Below are 19,968 nucleotides of genomic sequence, written 5' to 3' on the forward strand. Positions count from 1 at the left end.
CACTACAGTAATAAGCCTATTTAGCTCTGATGGGCGAAAACAAAACACACATCCCAAAACAGAAGGAATATACAAATAAAAAGTTGGAATCAAATAGTACCAGGCAGGTATATCTAGATTGCAAAGCTGATCGTGGGGTCCGCACAAAGGCTACGTGCCGCACCCAGCTACGACACACCTTTTACTCGAAACCCTTGATGCGGTTAGACTTTCATCACCATAAATAATTATCTCTCCCGGCCACACCCACCTTCAGGACTATATATTCTGTACCTCCTGGCTAGCTCATCACCAGCTTCACTCCTCTTTACTCAACTGACAAAGTTGACTGGGTCTGACATCGAGTCATCACCATGAGTATCCGCACAGGCAACAGGACTTCCTCCATTTCCCTTACGGGTGGATACGGACGACGTATCTCCGCCGCCCAGGCACCAAGTGTCTACGGCGGCGCCGGTGGCAGCAATGTTCGCGTTTCGTACGCAGCCGGAACCAGGAGCGGCTTTGACCTGACTCAGGCTCTGGGTGGAGGTGGCGCGGACTACGGGATGGGGTTCGGTGGCGGGCTCGGTGTCGGTGTCAATCAAAATGAGAAGGCTACCATGCAGAATCTGAATGACCGTCTGGCCACCTACCTGGACAAGGTGCGCACGCTTGAGAAGAGCAATGCCCAGCTGGAGCGTCAGATTCGTGAGTGGTACGAGAAGAGAACCATCGTCTCATCGGACTACAGCAAATATCAGTCAGTCCTTGATGACCTGCGCAGCAAGGTAAAATTATAATTTTGTGATAAACTCTTAGTTTAGATAAGCTCGTTTAGATAAGCTACATCTAAGTATTCAATCGACTTTCACATAGGCTCTATAATTGGAAGTAGCCTCACCTGTGTCAGATGCATTGTGTGTGTGGATCTTAAATCTTAAATAACAATTATGTACTTATTTCATTTATTCATATGGTTTAGCTATCTGATGACATGATAGCCTAACCTTTTAAATCGATACATGACAAAAATATTGGACGTGCTGTAATAAATGTATTCATGGTCTAATTTCAGATCAGCATCGCCAGTCAAAACAATGCCAGGATCGTCCTGCAGATCGACAACGCCAAACTTGCGGCTGAAGACTTCAAACTCAAGTAAGTAAATAAATGGTCAGTTAGGACGATCTGAAATTGCTTGTGGAAGATGGACTTTATCTTCATTATATAAAATTGAACTTTTGTACTTTTTAATGGGAAATTATGTAGTAGGCCTATAATCATGCTCTTAACTTGTAATTTTGGCGATGAATGATTCACTTTACAATCCAATAAAGTGCAACAACCTTAGAAACATTTACTGATTAAGTAAATCATATAATTCATATAATTCCGGAGTGGCTCTCTTTTTAACCCCGTGCAGGTATGAGAATGAGCTCGCAATGCGCCAGTCTGTCGAGGGAGACATCGCCGGCCTCAGAAAGGTCCTGGACGAGCTGACCATGACCCGGTCAGACCTGGAGATGCAGATCGAGGGCCTGAGGGAGGAGCTGGTCTACCTCAAGAAGAACCACCAGGAGGTGAGTATCCCGTTGATATTAGATCCAGTCTAAAAATTAGTTTGTGAACATTAACAAGTTCTTAAATATATCCAGCAAATGTTCAGTTTATTATTAACTGTAAGTGTGGGACAGTAGATTTTTTTTCTTTCAGACTGCATCACTTGTGTATACCTCTCTGTGTGATACTAGATTTGAATGTGTAAATGGTGAAGCTCAATCTATTAGATGTCAAATCATAAAAGCTAAGTGTAGGCTACCTCTAGGCAGCATGTGACTGGTATCAGCTATCAGCTTTATCCAGCTTTAACCTTTATTCAGCATGTGGTTTGGCAACTACCACCCCTAAAATCATTAGCTTGCCTTGCAAACAGACAGCTGGTTTTGCCTTATTTAAGCTGGCAGCTGGTACAGGTTTCAGGGACAGAATTTGACCTATTTGTCCCATCATGGCTCTCCATAGGAAATGGCTTCCCTGCGCGCTCAGATGTCGACCAGCTCAGTGAACGTGGAGGTGGACGCCGCGCCCCAGGAGGATCTGTCCCGCATCATGGAGGAGATCCGCGCGCAGTACGAAGGCATCACCGAGAAGAACCGCCGCGAGATGGAACAGTGGTACAAGGTCAAGGTAAGGCCAGACTGCCATCCTGGAGAACTGCTCCAGTTACTCATACACTCACTCACACACACACACACACACACACACACACACACATGTTAATCTAAGCTGCTCTAGTAATACACTTAAACACACACACACACACACACACACACACACACACACACACACACATTAATCTAAGTAAATATTATAAACTTTCAAATTCACTCCATTATATAGTCAATCCACTAAATACACATCCATAGTACACAATACATCACCTAAGTTAAATAACCTTGATGCTGAACATTACAACTTTCACTAACACCCCCCCCCCCTCCCTCTCCAGTTTGATGATCTCAACAAGCAGGTGTCCACACACACAGAGGTCCTCCAGACGTCCCGCACCGAGATCAGCGAGCTCCAGCGGACCCTTCAGTCCCTGCAGATCGAGCTGCAGTCTCAGCTCAGTCTGGTAAGGGTTACACTCTCCACCACGCACACACACACACTCACACACACACACACGCACACACACAGATACACACACACACTCCTCCTCTCTTGGTTTTCCGTTTCCTATCACTTGTCATGGCATCCAAACACGCGGCGCAGCTCAATTTGTTACGCAAAGACCTGATGCAGAGAGGCTCCGCTGATGAGGATCCGGTTTGCATCCGTCTTACTGTGTCATATGTCACACAAGATGGGGCTCGTCTAGTGTTACACTCCCGTTTGCCAGACAACAGGTATTGAGTAATTGTGTCTCAAAGGAGAGAGAGAACGAGAGAGAGAGAGAGAGAGAGTGAACCATTCCTCTGCAGTTTATCACAGTACAGGATTGGCTAATGGTATTAAGTTGTCAAACGTCAAAGGAAACGTACCCTTCAGGTTATGGTTTCAGACACTGACTCATGGCTGCACATGTCTCAGACACACCTCCAACCCACAGACACTTAACGTCTTACCACACCTCTATGGATTTTACGCTTCATAGCCTCTAGTAAACATCTGGTAGCTTTAGGTGTCTGAGTCAGCACTAACTAGAGTCTCGTGTGAACATAGCCGTTCATACGTTTGTGTGTGATGTCACTGTGTGTGTGTGTGTGTGTGTGTGGGTTTCACCGCCATCTCATTAATCTTGCTGCGGGAACTGATGACGATAGTCAGCATACAGCCACCATGCTGCCAAGTTTACAGAAAATTAGCCAGCATACCTGTAGGTATCGTGTGCCTCTCCAAGTCATGTGAGCAGGCTGATCTACGAGATATGCCAAATGTTATGGTCACTAAAGAACCTTTGCATATAAGAATTTTGCATATAACTACATTTTAACACATGGGTATTTCCTCCATGTAATATCATCAATCTGCTCTCCTCTGACAGACACCTGTACTCTAAACAGTCATCTAAACTAAACATTTTACTTTGCATTCAGATATGAACAGTTTTGCCTGCTTTTAACAAGGCGTGATATAATTGACAATGACTACACCCCCCCCCCTTTTGAATGATATGGAAATGCTTCTATCTCTCCTCTTGTCTATTTCAACATGTTTCACAAGTTGTCCATGTGACAATAAACTTTTTCTCACCTTTTTTGACACATTCAACTTGTCATTAAAAAAATTACTCTTTGTTTCTCGCCCTTACCTGTTTTAACTCCTGTTCTGCGTGTTGTCCACTCTTCTCGTCCTTACCTGTTTTAACACCTGTTCTGCGTGTTGGTTGTCTCCTCCACAGAAAGCAGCGCTGGAGGGCACTCTCCGTGAGACCGAGTCTCGCTACAGCCTCCAGCTCAACCAGCTGCAGGGCATCATCAACAACCTGGAGTCGGAGCTTAACCAGATGCGCATCGACATCGAGCGCCAGGGCTCTGAGTACAAGATGCTGCTGGACATCAAGACCCGTCTGGAGATGGAGATCGCCGAGTACAGGAGACTGCTGGACGGAGAGGAGATCCAGTAAGAAATCTCTCATTGTCTCAGTGTTGAAGTAATATAAGAAAATACTATAAGGGATATTTCTGGATGTTCAGAAACACATGAAGGTGTTGTAAAATATTAAGGCGCACAATGCGACAACAATAACTAAGAACAGCTCTAATGACAACAATGTTTTTTTTTCTTTTTCAGGAAAACTGTCGTCAAAAAGGTCGAAGTTGTCAAACGTAAGTTGATTTAGAGACTATAACACACACACACATTTCTGAAAAAAAAAAAAGCTATTGCTGCTACTTTATGGCTATGACCCATTTCTAGGCTTCCCTCAAAATCAATCATACCCTTTAATTTAAAAAAAAAAATCCTTCTACTCACAAGCACATGTCTATACTTCGTCTGTACTTTAATTTGTGGTGTCTCTATGTGTGTTAGTCATTTCACATTTACCTCAGACTGAAACTTCCATTTCTCTCTTGACCACAGCTGACCCACTTATTACCAAGAGGGTGAGGACTATCGTGGAGGAGGTTGTGGACGGAAAGGTGGTCTCCCGCGAGGAGGACGTGGACATCGAGGTGCTGAGCGGATCAAGGTCATAAGCCCCATCTTTTTCCACACACCGTGACCCTGGAAGGAACACAACAAAGTTAGGGAGCTAAGGCTCTGAGTGCAAGAAACATCACAGTTCAAACATAACACTCCAACATAAATGTCATGTTTTTGTTTTTGCAGAGCAATAAAAAAAAGTAATTCAAAATCATTCCTTGTAAGTTCATTGCTTTTGTTATTAAAGCAACACGATGGAAGAATTGATATCTCTTGGTGTCAATATTCAACACCTTTTAGCACTAAGATGGTATCCAGTCAGTAAAAAAAACACTAAAAGTTCATGATCATACCCAATCAATAATGTTACGGTAGAAAGCATTCTGGGAGTGCAGTAGCAATTAAGTCAGCGTAGCATCAGAATGAGGTGAAAGCTAAAAGAACTTCATTGAGTTTCTTTAAAAAAATGAGAAATGTTTAGAAAGGAATAAACAATGGGCTATCCATTTTTGTACAAATGGTAATGATAACCATGATCATTTGATACACGAGTACATTTCTCAACGCTGTTTGAAGACAGGCCACACAGTCAGTTAACACAATTAGTGCAATTTAACATAAACAAATGCAGTCATCAGACATTACACAACAAATTGAAACAGTATATATACTTTTACTTTTTTGATCCTGTGAGGGAAATTCAGAACAGTCTCTCAGTCAGTCTCAGTCCATTCTACTAATATTAGGAGGCAATACAGGATGCAATTACGGTAAAATATTTATCTTAGCACCTGCTGGTGCTGCCAGACATTAACAGGTGATCTCTACAACAGCCAAAAGATGAGCTCACATGACTCATCGACCCAGGTGGCCCTTGGTTTATTATGTCAGCCAGTTGTAAAGGAGGGACAATGTCAACAGAAAGGATTCTTTATCAAATTGTCTTGGGTCAACAGTCCTCCCTCCCCTGAATACCTGCTAGTGTTTGTTCAGCCATCATTACAATCATTTAACTGGCTTCCAGGGAAGGACTGAGCAAACAAAAGAATCAAATAGCCTCAACTCAAACATGTATACATTGACCCCTATTGACCCTATATGTTCAGGGCAATGGGCTTAGGATAAGAGACACTTGGGAATACAAAGAGACAAAAATCTTCACAAAAGCTAGCATACAGTATGTGGAAGGACTGAATTGATGCAACATTTTTGACTTTACTACAAATGCCAAGCCATGAATCTATCCGCTCAAAAGTATAATGGCTTTGATGAAAAGAATAGCTTTCTTCAAAGCAGTTTTGAACAAGAGTTCTTTTTTTTTTTACAAACTGTACCCGGCTCACCATTTTTACTGGTGTTTCATTTGACATATAAAAGACCCCAGAAAAGCTTGGATTTTAAGGTACCAGTGGTTCCATTCTCTCCGAGTCCTCCACAGCAGTATCAGTCCACACAGGATATGATGTAACAAGTATGGTGAGCAGAGGCGGACAGAGTACACAGCTTCATTACTTGAGCAAAAGTACAGATACCCCTTGCTAAATTTTACTCAAGTACAACAGTCAGATGTCTACTTAAGTAAAAGTACTGAAGTACTTGTTTTTAAAAGTACTTGAGTATCAAGAGTACATTTTCTAAATATTGCATTACTACTGCCACAGTGCTTACATTTATGTACAGAAACGTCCTATATGGAGTTATGAAAAATGTTAATGTGGAGAATGTAAAAGGAATTGAAAGTAAAATCGAGTCATTTTCATCTTTTTACCATGTTGCCAGAGATGGGCAGTATTTATAATACATGTACTTAAAATACTATTTTATAATTGAAACACTTGAAGCGAAAACTATCATTAACTTGTTCAGCAAATTAAAATAGTCTGGCGAGGTGGGGCCACGGGTTGGCACATTCCCGGCATCCAGTAACCTTCTGCGTCTTCATCAATTGTTTCGTCCATGGTTTCATCTTATCTAAATCTGACCATGGAGTTGACTTTGGCGGAAAGCTGAAGGTGATTGCTGATAGGCTGTCCCAATCAGTGGCGCCTGCACAATCCAATCACGTTTGAGAGGGAAACAACAAATTGAGGGTTTCTGAGATTTCTCTTTTTTCTTTTTTTTAGAAGAAGTAACGGGTACTCACGGTTATGGATAAAAATGTAGTGGAGTAAAGAGTACAATATTTGCCTCTCAAATGTACTTGAGTCAAGTCATGAGTACTCCCCAAAAATGATACTCGAGTAAAGTACAGATCCCTCAACATTTTACTCAAGTACTGTACTCAAGTAAATGTACTCTGTTACTGTCCGGCTCTGATGGTGAGATTAAACAAGGAACCTTGACCATGCTCTCAGGACTGCATTTAAGGTTGTGGTGATAGGTTATCTCTGCTGACATGATAATGACACTGAGTAAAAGAGGGTGATCTAAAGGGCCAAAGAGCAGGGGGAGGCAACGTGAGCGTGAACGTGAGGAGCAAAGCTTACGATTGTGACCACGGGAGTCAGATGACAAGAGTCTTGACTCTAGAGTGCTCGACTACGCCACTTGGGGCCTTTCACACCAAGATGTATTTTAGCTAGACCTCCAACACCTTGATTTAGACAAGAGGGCTCTCGCACACAGATAAGCAAGTAATGACAGAGACGTGGTATTTCAATGAAAAAATAAACAATATTTATTCACAAGCAATTCAGTAAAAAGTCAGTCTTGGGTTTGATTCTCAGGATGGAGTGCAGTACATATTAGGCCCAATAGGCCAGCAAGAGGAAGGTAGTGGCTGCCACCAGGAATATTACATGTAATCAGGTAGGGTTAATTTGATCAGCTGTTCGGGAGAGGTTACCTGTCCTGGAAGAGGAGTGAGACCGACACACCACCCGTGCTGCGGATTCTGTTGCCTATTCACAGACACACACACACACACGCTCGCATAGGCACAGGTACTACAAAGAGTGATCACTGCAAATAGTGAGGTGCACGTTACCACTACAAATACTGTGTGAAGTACACGAAGAGGAGGACTCAGATCCGGCGACCTGCACCGCGGAACAGCTGCAACACTCTGTTTCTCTGGAGGGGAGAAGGGAAGATATGGTTGCTATTGGCAATAACTGGCTGGGTCAAGAAAGCTAGATGTTAGCATTACTACCATCACACATTACCACAGCAAAATACTGGGGCAGCCAATAGCACACCTGTTGCCGACACACCACGACGGAGGGCAGATAAATGAAACCAGCCACACCTATGTTTAGGCCAAATCAATCGGACAAACAAAACAAAATAAAGAAAACAAAATGAGGCAAGAGCTACAATTACTTAAATCTACAGGAGGCAAAGCAGCAGTGGCAATCTTTCTAAAGGAGTAAACAAACACAGTTAAAATCCATTGTTTATGGTAAATACAGCCTAAACCAATACAGATACAATACAACAAGGTTTCCTTTTACCTCTAGGAATACACCACTCAACATGAATGGAAATGGGACTCCCTGGTATCTCTCCAGTACGCAAACCTACATAAAATCACACACACAAGCATAGCTCACATACAACATAATAAAAGGTTATTGGCTAGTTAAATCACAAGGACTTACAGCGAAACATGACACCTTATAGTAGATCCAGTTACTGTAAACATGCATATAAACATACATATGTACACATGCAGACACACACACACATATATATTACATGGCAAACCTTACTGAGCTATACAGCCAATGTTACCTTAACGCATCTCCCAATAGACAGTGCAACCTGCGCGTACACGGCGTCTTTTCAGTCAAGACCTACGTTAAAGACAATGCTGTGAATGTGCGTGAAGGCATTTACAAAAGGACCATACAGTTCAATCATCTACGGTGTAGAGTGCTTGTAAATACCTTCGGTAGATCAACAAAACACTACCCGGAAGCGTCTGGTACACAGCCAAATACCTGTTGTCAAACAGTTGCACTTTAAAAACAGCTGGCTAAAATAACATGTTTGCAGTGAAAAAGGAGCACTGGCACATACCTTTCATAGGTGACAGCACAGCGAACACAGTGTAGGGAGGACGTACGGAGCCTAGGGATCACTTACTGGCCCACCTCCGGTGCCGGTCTTATAGAAAGTGCCATTGACGCTAATGAGTACATACATACTTACAACCGGACCCGCGTCACACACAGCAGGTTGTTTGCGCCATGCCCCTTTTGAGGGGAAAACATTCCCTCAGAACAAGCCAGAGTGAACCAGTAGACATGTACCAACCACACAGCTAAGAACCCCTCCCTGAGTTTTTTTGCCTACCATGTCCTCAAAAAAAATCCTGACAGAAGAAAATTATGGCTACAAGCCATAAGAAGAGTAGACCGTATGACACTTCTGGTCACTGAGTGGGGTTGTTGCACCACTTTGTACTCGGGAGACTGAAGGGACATGTTTTTATATTAATTGAATTAAGCTTTTGTAGGTATCTTTCACGGTCAACGACCCGCAAAGTGGTTATGTATTGAGTGGTCATATTGATTTGTGGTATTTTTTGTTATTATTTACTCCTGCGATTTCTGTACGAATTACGTTTATTGACCCTAATTTGCGTTGGAGTTAATGAGAGGGGTTGTTTGTTTTCCCCCCGAAAGGGGCGGGAACGTTTGTCACGAGTCAAGTTCCCGGATGTGCCGGTCTAACGTATAGAACGATTTTTCAGTTGGTCCCCCCAGTACTGCGCAGCCTCACACTTAACTTCGTGACGATAGCCATAGAACTGAATCTTGTAACTCATATGATAGATACACAGAAATTCTTCTCACATTTCCTTCGCCTTCAAAGTCATCAAAGTTAAACATTTATTTATGTATTATTATTAATATCATCCTCACCAAGTCGTGTTAATGTTGAAGCTACCATACATGATCATCTTCAAAAACAGTCATGTTAAAACAAAACAAAAAAGTTATAGCCTTGAAGCTATTTTCTTTCCACTTTTCCGACCTACGGTCAATCCATCGAAAACCTCTGAAATGATTACTGCCGTTTTTTAAAAAAAAAATTAGGTTGCCTCTGTGTAATGCTTTACCTTAACATACGGTCGTGTATGCTAGGTTTTGCTTACGAGTTACCGTCATAGACAGTAAGGTGGACTCAAAGATCCTTGATTACTAGCTCCGCTTGAACCCTCTCTGGTGGACTGAGCTTCTTATCCAAACAATACGGTTATCTCCCTACGGCGCGAAAGAGAGATTACGTCAAAGCTATAGCTTCCCTCCAACCGAACAAGCTAACCATTCTTCTTACGGGTAACCAACGTTACGGACGAGGTAGTGGAGTCTGTTTTGCCTTTGTAGTGTTTATGTTGATTACACAAAAGCTACAATATCAGCACAGGATATATGTTATATGAAGTTATGGTATTTCAAAAAAATCCTAGAATGAATGGACTTCTATGGGAGTTAGCAGAGAGGTGGTCCCTCCCATAGACATAATATACATAGACGCCGCATTGGCTGCTGGAAACAAGAAATGCGGCCGCCATCTTGGACCTGTCATACTCCTCATTGCGTCTCAGCAGAAAACACAAGATGACCGCACTGTGCAGCATGTTCCTGCTCAAATCGGCGGACCATACTCGGGGGGATTTACTTTTCACAAGTAAGATTTAACATTACCGTACTATTGGTTGTATTTTGTATTTTCGAACAATGTGGCCTGTATCATAGCTACATGTATGACCTTTGCAGCAAAAAAAACCGCGTGAAAATCTGTTCGGTATTCAGTGAGATATGATTAATTAAGTGTGCTGACAGCTCATTGCACCGGCCAAACAGATTACACTGAGTGGAGTGGATGACCGGTCCAAGATGGCGGCTCCAAATCTCGTCAGCGCTAGTAGGGAGCAGCGGTCGATGCGGCGTCTATGTATATTATGTCTATGGTCCCTCCAGCCTACGTCGATTCTTCTACTTCCGGGAATTCGCCTGCCCCCTTGATAGCCACCTGCAAGCTAACTGGAGGGCGTGACCGATAGGAGAGGAGCTACGGTGAGAACAGGAGGACAAACTTGGTACAGCAGTTAGTCTGCCGGTTACACAAAGACACTTCACATGAAAGACATTTACAAAAGACCCCAAACATGTATCATCTTGCTGAATTTGCAATTTCAAATAAGCCCTTAGTTCAGTGTTCCTTAAATGGTAGGTTGGGACCCTAAAAGGGAACCGTTCTAGGTGGGTTGCGGAGCTTATGGGTTAAAAAATAAATAAATAAATAATTTTACGTGCAAATTTATCAGATCTAATATCTGACCTATATTTTTATAGACGTTATGTCAGTCATTACCATGGACATAGACAATGTGATGTGACAGGTCAGCATGAAACCATCAAAACTAAAACGCTACATGGAAACAAAGCACCCCTGTCAAAGACAAACCTGTCGAGTACTTTGACATCAGAAGTTGAAGACTTCACAAATGTAATGCCAAACATCCACATGTTCCAAACAAGTAGGCCTACAGGCACTTTGTGTGTCTTACCATGTAGTTCACTGTGTCTGTTGGCTTGAACGCTAAAACAAATACTAAATGAACATGGGAAATTGTGGGTCCCAAAGCAGAACCTCTGCCTTAGTTGATTTAGGGAATGGATCATGTGAACATTAAGGTTCTATGCTTGAGATTCCAAAAGAAACAGGATGATTTGTCTCTATTCATTAATAAGCTTGCGATCGACATATTTCAGAACATGTCGAGGTGGTCACCTCCAAAACAGTCTGAGCAACAAACAAAGGAAGGCTAGGGTTGATGAAATATAAATCAATCTTGACTGTATTTAAATGTTGACTAATATTGATAAACCCCAAAGGACCCATGGGCCAAATAACTAAAAGATTCATCTACCTGAAGCTGCTAGAATTATTTAGGGATACTTATGCATCAACATAGACTTTAGAAATTGTAAAGTCAAGTCCTAATTGACCCTTTTACTCTCTCATCATCAACATTTTTGCGCGTGCATACTGGAGCCGAAAGTGATGTGCTACCCCAATCATTCAGACCGGAGACTTGGCCACCAGCCCACCATGTAAAATAGCAAAAAAGTTTTCTCTCCGTAAACAGACTCTGTTTAGACCGATTCAGACGAGGAAGAGGAGTCTAGCATCAAAATGTCCAGTTGTTGCGTGTACAGGTGGTTTTCGTGATCTTTTGTGGTTAATCCCTTTGCGTAGCTTGACAAACTAACTAACTTCCGGCTCCATGCTGAGCACGCATCCATCACTGTTTATAAACAGTAAAAGGGTCCATAGGACGGCCAACATACACATAAACACTCATGGTTATTAACTGCAATACTCTACCATGACCAGCAGATGTCACTCAAATTAGTAGTGAACAAACCTTTTCAGCAGTTTTAACAGAATGGTTCAAAAACATTACAAGCCTTTCTTGGAAAATGATGGTGAATGTGACAAGCCTGACTCGGTAAGTGGTAATCTGAGACAGATGAGTGCCATGGCCTCATTCTTCCAGAAAAATAAAGGCACAGGGCTCTTTGAGAAGATTTACCACTTATGCTGAGTTAACTAAGGGTTGTCACTACTTCACATCCTTGGAATACCCCTAAGGAAAGACCTGCAGGATTATATCTTCCTCAGAACTAAGTGACCCAGCGAGTAGGGGCCGTTCACATAGGGCAACAGGTAAGGTACAGGGGTAAGATCAAGCTGGATGTAGTAACTCAAAGTGGTGAAATGTTGCAATGAGTAGGAGTGTGCTGATTTATTAAGCTCTGGCTCCCCCTTGTGGCCTGATTGGCTTCCTGTCCGGTTGTATGTGTCTTTAGGCTTGTGGCTGCTGAAGTGACTTGTGTGTGTTCAGCCTGTGTCTTTTTCTCATGAAGATTTATTTCTCTCATTTTCAGTTTGATAGAAATTAAGAGGATACATTTTGCTATTAGTTAATAGCCTATGATAAACAGATATACAAAATAAAGATATACAATATGCTACATGTGCATACAATATTAGCGTGGCTCCGAGGGTTTCTCTCACAGGAAAAAAATTAAATTCTGGCTGCTAAACACATCATTTTAAAGCGACACCAGGCAAGCCTGAGTGCTTTTTCTCTACGAAACTCCCCTTAGCGTCTGTACGTGTCGATACGTGTGCGAGCCCTCGCTCGGTCTTTTCTTTGCATCTTCCGTCAAGGGTTTTCGCTGCTTCTTCGCCGGCTCTGCAATTATACACAGTTGCAACAATCGCTAGCCAGGTTTCGTTAGCCTGCCTCTGTGCTGGGGATGCAGGATGTAAACTGAGACTTTGTGAGACTGAAGGTCGTGGGTAGGATACACCGAACTTGCAAGCGGGATATTCTTCCTACAGGCAGTAGGGGCAGGCGAGAGAGTCTTCATTCGCCCTGTAATGAGTCATTTACCATATTAGTCCAGGCAATCTATGAGAAAAAATCACCCAACCCAAAACTAATTGCAACAGAAATTATTTTTGTTGTATTCAGTTCATGAAACCTTCCCAAATCACATACCAAAAGTCCATGAAAATCCAAGTGGTGGAACATTGTCAAAATTGGAATTATGTGTGCATAGGTCAATGGCGAAAAGCTGCACTTTTGGCAGTTTTATTGAACTTTTATAGTACAGGGGATATGTGAAAATTAGGTCAAATTCTTTCATATAAGCATGAAACTTGGTGAACTTGTACAGTTTGGAGCCCTGAACATTTTCAGATATAAAACAATTATCAAAAAACCCTAATGGTCGCTGTGGCAACCATCAAATGTTCCACTATAACTGAATTACACCTATATTCTTCATTATATCTCCTGAACCAAACATGGTATCTCAGAACAAGTGATGCCTACAGGGATGAGCAGTATTTATGGTACATGTATTCCATATTTCAAATACAAAATATATCGTATATTCGTAATTTGTATTTGACTGGGTTGAATAATTTGTATCAAAATACTTTATAGGTATGTATTTTTGTAGTTTAAAATATTGACAACTATTTTTGGTAAAACCAATACTTTTGGTTATGTGATGACATAAAAGTGCAAAACATTGAATGTAGCCTCTGACTGGTGCTGACTTAGAAATTTGCCCACACTTGTGATAATATTGACATTCAGGAAGATGATCCAGTGCAAGTTGAGTAACTTTAGGCAGGTCAATATAGGGTTCAACATAAAATTGATACAAAAGGTTTTTTTATGGATTCTGGTACTGGCATGCTAAATAACATACTAAAAATCTAGTAAAATCTGACTTTGAGAAAGGGGTCATTTTCAAGATGGCCACCAAAATGGCTGCCAAGAGGTTACAATGGCTATGGGCCCTATCATGACAGTCAACAGCACGGCGCAAAGCGTATAATCATCACGATGCAACACTATTCTACTTTAGAATATTGTACACTATTGTACACGTATTTCTATTAAGTTTTTTGTTATGCCCGTCTCTTTTATTGAGCAACGCACCAAGGGGTGTGGCAATTAACGACCTAAGGAGGGGTCTAGCGCATTATCTAAAAATCGCTATCTTACACTACCTAAAACGCATTACGCCACTGACCAAGAAATACCTGGTCAGAAATCCATGGCGAGTTGTTTATATTTTATTTTAAAGGGACACCAGGCAAGCCTGATGCCTTTTCTCTACAAAACTCCCCCCCCCCCCCCCTCGGTCTGAAGCTCTTTTCCTTTTTGTTTGCATCTTCCGTCAAGGGTTTTTGTTGCTTCTTCGCCGGCTCTGCCATTATACACACGTTTGCAACAATCGCGTTTCGTTAGCCTGCCCCTGTGCTGTGAATGCAGGATGTAAACTGATCCTGCTTCGGTCGGCGGGTACGATACACTGAACTTGCAAGCGGGATATTCTTCCATATCATATACCGACTTACGAAGATGAGTAATTAACCGTTGCCTGGTGTCCCTTTAAGAGTGCATTATCAACAGTGATGGGCGAGTGCACAATTACACCCTGCCTTTCTCGTCCACAGGAACGTGCACCAGCGCACATCCATGTAAAACATTACAAATTACACGATTACAATGGGGAACATAATTATAATAAAGATATCAGTAATACGTCCCACAATGAGTAATTATTCACCATCATTTGCAAAGTCACAAGATGTAAGCAACTCCTCTGCAGGATAAATGTCCTTAGGTTTCTTATTTATTTAAACACTATTGTAAGTTTTGCCTTTTTCAGGCTATTTTGTCAATGGTAACATATTGTCAGTCAATAGTAAAAGTATTTAACTGTGTATAACTGTTTTGTCGTTGACTATGATACCACGGAGAAGTTAGTTTCACATTGACAATGACTTCAAATAATACACAAGTGCAGATGTGTGTAGGCTATACTCTGCTTGGTTTTAGTAAAGCATATTTTAGTGGAATACCTGTTCCATACGGTCTCGCATGCAAGCAGATTCCTTCAAATGCGCCGCTGACTATCAAAATATCGATGCGCTTTTTGAAGTCGCACTGTTTGCTGTTAAAGGGAATGACAGATGTCACTCTCATTAGTTTAAAGGATGTTAAGCCCAAAACACACCCATGACTAATTAAGAAACATAAGATCCACCTTTTTGCCGGACTTTTGAAAACAAAACCACACCCAATGTGGACTTGACAAACCCCTAAGCTATTTGCTAGTGACCATGTGTATTAGACAAATATAGCCCTATATCTCAATTACTATTCAGCCCACAGGGGTTTTAAATGTTAATATTGAACATTTTTGAATGCTCTAGCTTTTTCAGCGATATATTAAAATCAATGTGTTTTAATACAGAGTAAATGCAATATAGGAATATGTACCATGTCCAAGGCATGGAGGAAGATAATACTTAACTGGCATTATATCTCATCTAGAGGGCATATGCTTTTAGAAAATATATAGTTTAGGGTGGTTAATCTGTTTTCCCTGGACATTATAGGCCAAAATCTATCCGCTTTACACTAGATTCACCTATACAGAATATAGGGCAATGTATGTGCATGGCATGGAGGAAGATGGGAAATATCTTAAATGGTGTTATATCTCCTCTGGAGGGTTTATGCTTTCAGAAAATATATAGTTTAGGGTGTTTAATTTGCTTTCCCTAGACAGTATATGTCAAAATGTGTCCGTTTTACACTAGATTCGCCTATACAGAATAGATGGCAATGTATTGTGCATTGCATGGAGGAAGATGGGACATGTCCTAATTGGTGTCACATCACTTCTAGAGCTTATATGTTTTTAGAAAATATGTAGTTTATGATGTTTAATTTGTTTCCCTTAATAGTGCAGGCCAAAATGTATCAGCAGTTCACTTGATTTGCCTATACAGAATAGAGGAGTATGTATTATGCATGAAGGAAGATGGGACATAAGTTGATTAATGCTATATTTCATGTACAGGGCATATGCTTTTAGAATATGTATAGTTTTGGCTGTTCTATTATTTTGGTAAAACCATGACCCATGCATAGGCATGCATTTTAATTATTAAGCTTAAACTATATTTATTAGTATAGCATGCACCTTTTGCCAGACATCACAACAGTCACCTCTTTGGAGGCTAGCTGCAGTTATCTGCACCTTTCTGTCGAATTTGGACATTATCCTGTCCATCTTCAACTTTGCCTTTATAATTTTCCTTTATTCATTCACTTACATAAACATACTGTGCTGTCTGATTACTGTTTTAGCCAAAATTGTGCAAAGTAAAGAGGCATCATACAGGCCCCTCTGATTGGATAGACAGTCTCTCAGTCAACCCCCGGGCAAGAGGTCAATTACTATAAGTCTATAAGTCTTGGAAAATGATGAACTGATACTTTTGTGTGATAGGCCTATACTGTATATGATTCAGTGGCCTCTAAATCAGACCACCAAAAACACTTTCCTAGGCTAAATAATGCTTAACTATGTGTTGTACAACTTTAACATTGTGGAACACTTGCAAAAACACACTGGCTCTATAAGACTCAACAACCATTTCCATTGATTCAAAGGAATGTAAAAATAGACACCAATTAGCAACAAACCAGTCTGAAATAAGCCTGAGAAATGTACTAACTCTTTGAAAATAAAAGAATGTTCCTCAACAATGCAATATTAAAATTCCATGTTAAGTTAGATGAGGTTAGATATTCTTTAGAATGCTTATTCTATAACATTCTAATTACAGTTTTGTCAGTATTTGCTGAAGGATAATGCATAAAACAACCCTCATTTTAACATATTTCCACCAACTGGATTTTCATGGACTTTTACTATGGTGTTTAGATCACCAATTGAAATATAAAAATGTGAAAATAAATTCTGTTGCAATTAGTTTTGGGTCAGACCTTACTTTGCCTGGACTATATACCGACTTACGAAGATGATTAATTAAAGGAGAATTCCGGTGTGATATTGACCTAAAGTGTATTGAAACATGATACCGAGTGTGAACGTATGTCTCATAGCCCATCTCGACTTGTCCCCTGCACTCCAAAATCTGGCGCTAGTTAGCCGATGCTACCAACAACTTTTTCAGTAGTGGTGCTTCGGCATCGGGCTAGCCATGCAAATAAATCACTGTTTTACACCCATTTACGAGGCTCAATGTATCTCCACACTTCATTGGTAGACTTCCTAGGGCCCTGACATTTAAAACGAGACATTGAGAACTTTGAAAAAGCACTGGTAGTTTACTTACAAGACGATTTATACAGACAGTATCTTCACGAAGTTTAACGTTTGCAGCCATCTTGAATTTAGTCACGATAAGTCGAGCAACGAGTAAGAATGAACAGGTATGATAAGGGATCAGATTCCAAAAATAATTCAGTGGAAATGCATGGATTCCAGTTTCTTCCAGTAGCAGCAACTGGAATCCATGCATTTCCACTGAATTATTTTTGGAATCTGATCCCTTATCATAGCTGTTCATTCTTACTCGTTGCTCGACTTATCGTGACTAAATTCAAGATGGCTGCAAACGCTAAACTTCGTGAAGATACTGTCTGTATAAATCGTCTTGTAAGTAAACTACCAGTGCTTTTTCAAAGTTCTCAATGTCTCGTTTTAAATGTCAGGGCCCTAGGAAGTCTACCAATGAAGTGTGGAGATACATTGAGCCTCGTAAATGGGTGTAAAACAGTGATTTATTTGCATGGCTAGCCCGATGCCGAAGCACCACTATTGAAGAAGATGTTGGTAGCATCGGCTAACTAGCGCCAGATTTTGGAGTGCAGGGGACAAGCCGAGATGGGCTATGAGACATACGTTCACACTCGGTATCATGTTTCGATACACTTTAGGTCAATATCACACCGGAATTCTCCTTTAACACGAAAACGCTGCCTGGTGTCCCTTTAACACAGTTTGGGAGGGCCAGAAATGCAATTTACATTACAATTACATTACAATTTATGTTACATGAGAATAGTAGCCTAGAAACCTAGAAACCACCTTACTTAACATAATGATTGACAGTGGCGTCGTTAGACCTGGGCATTCGGGGCTATAGCCCCGGATCCTCTGGGGATAGCCCCGGATCTATGGGCCGTCAACAACAACAAAAACTCTAATCGTGAATGAAATAAATAGCCCCGTAGAAGAGACTTTTGTGTTTTGTGTCCATTGTGTGCATTAACAGCAGCGCAAGACAATCTGACGTGATCTGGGCAGGTTTAGAATCATTTGTTGCAAAATGTTGCAATTTCAATTCTCCTCTACGCTATTACGCATTGCTGTTTCGTGCTTCTACTAACTAGCCTTAGCGAAATAAGTGTATAAGGACAAATGGATATTAGAAGTTTATTTAGAGAAAAAAAAAGGGCAGAGCAGGGACAAGAAGTGGAAACTCTTCAGTGTGTCATCATCTCCCGCAACCCAGGAGGACATTTCGATCAGCTCAGTTTCAATATATCGTGATTTACTATTGAATCACATGCGCAGTAAATAAACCTGACCTCGTTTGAGGGGGCTTCCAAGCAATGCATGTTGGGCTTGATTTTGACAGAATGGAACTTTTTCTTTGGGCAAAAGTTCGTGATATACAACCCAAATGCATTGCTTTCAAGGCACCCATAGCCCATTAATTGAAGGGGATGACGTCCGAAATGTTTATCCCGAGACGAACGCTCACACCTGTCAAGTGCACGACAGAGGTGCATGACGATGTTTATTCTACAGGCTATTTTAATGTGATATTTGGGGTGTTGTATGTGGTGCACTTTGGCAGAAGAGACGTTCTCCTCAGGGGCGCCTGCAGGAATTAATGCTATGGTACGCACACCCACCCCCCCCCCGCAAAATAAATAATTCACTCGTGAACAATATTTGTCCGTTTTAGGTCCGTGCATTGGTCAGTCAGCAAAAAAGTAGCCTACATAGCATAACAACATCCACATGCAATAATACAACGACAACGTCTACAATGACCTATTAATTTGGACAACTTGATACAGCCCTATACAGGCTAAAGTTACCTTTAGTTTTGTTCTAGCGTAACGTGACGTCTGGCTTTAGTGCAGTCTAACGTTCTGACAAGCACACCAATTGCCTACCTTGTTCTTGTATAACTCCTAGCGTTGCTGCCTCCACCCTTTCTGTTTTCGTTGTTTAAAACTTGTGATATCCATGATGAGTATTGAGTGAATTAGCTCAACATTGTGTGCTGATAACCATATAGATAGCCGAGTAAAAGAAAACAACAAGTAGCCTATTGCGTGGCTGCATGCGTATTCTCTCTCCTGCTCAAAACATAATGTGTTCACTAACTTTACGTAATAGAAAATGGTAAATAGCCTGATGGCATGCAGCTAATGGGATACTGTACATAGTTGGGAAGGTATGGTAGGCCGATTTGGTGTGAATACACACACACACAAGGGAAATTTTCTCTCGCTGTTGAGTAGCCTGATGGTACGCACAGTGTGTACGGACGTACACCTGCAGGCGCGCCTGGTTCTCCTTACACGGTCTTTAAACATCAAAATATTCAGAATGCCGTGACGTGAGTCATTACGATTGGCCTTCCTTTTCATTCTCAAAGTAGGTTAAAATTGCATGTTCATCAGCACGATTTTCAAAATCTCTAGGGGGAGAAATCCCCGAACCCCCGGACAAAAAAGAACTCTAACTTCTGGGCTCTAGCCCCGAATGTTTTAAATAGCTAGCGACGCCCCTGATGATTGATGGCAGTGTTGCAACGGTTTGGCTTGAATTCCCTGCTACTTAAAAACAAATAAGATAATGTTGCTGTTGGCGAACAGTGTGCCACGAGTTAAGCTTTAATTAAGTTGGCAAAAGTTTGAACTAGCCAACTAGCTCCGCTGGTGGGAAACGC

General features: G+C 41.4%; 1 protein-coding gene and 1 long non-coding RNA gene across 2 annotated transcripts; one reads left to right on the forward strand and one right to left on the reverse strand.

Moving 5' to 3' along the window:
• Positions 1-282: 282 nt before the first annotated feature.
• LOC121719326 (keratin, type I cytoskeletal 13-like) lies at positions 283-4,846 on the forward strand. The gene is made up of 8 exons (XM_042104808.1): positions 283-770; positions 1,058-1,140; positions 1,406-1,562; positions 2,005-2,169; positions 2,492-2,617; positions 3,887-4,107; positions 4,279-4,313; positions 4,570-4,846. The coding sequence occupies exons 1-8, from the start codon at positions 354-356 to the stop codon at positions 4,683-4,685; spliced, it is 1,320 nt and encodes a 439-aa protein (XP_041960742.1). The 5' UTR covers positions 283-353; the 3' UTR covers positions 4,686-4,846.
• Positions 4,847-7,873: 3,027 nt separating this feature from the next.
• On the reverse strand, positions 7,874-8,774 carry LOC121719310. The gene is made up of 4 exons (XR_006034235.1): positions 8,653-8,774; positions 8,520-8,573; positions 8,365-8,426; positions 7,874-8,150 (listed from the first exon to the last, which is right to left on the reverse strand). It is a non-coding gene; the product is annotated as an uncharacterized LOC121719310 (long non-coding RNA).
• Positions 8,775-19,968: the final 11,194 nt, after the last annotated feature.

This window comes from Alosa sapidissima, chromosome 9 (genome assembly GCF_018492685.1).
Source record: "Alosa sapidissima isolate fAloSap1 chromosome 9, fAloSap1.pri, whole genome shotgun sequence".
NCBI classification, from domain to species: domain Eukaryota; kingdom Metazoa; phylum Chordata; class Actinopteri; order Clupeiformes; family Clupeidae; genus Alosa; species Alosa sapidissima.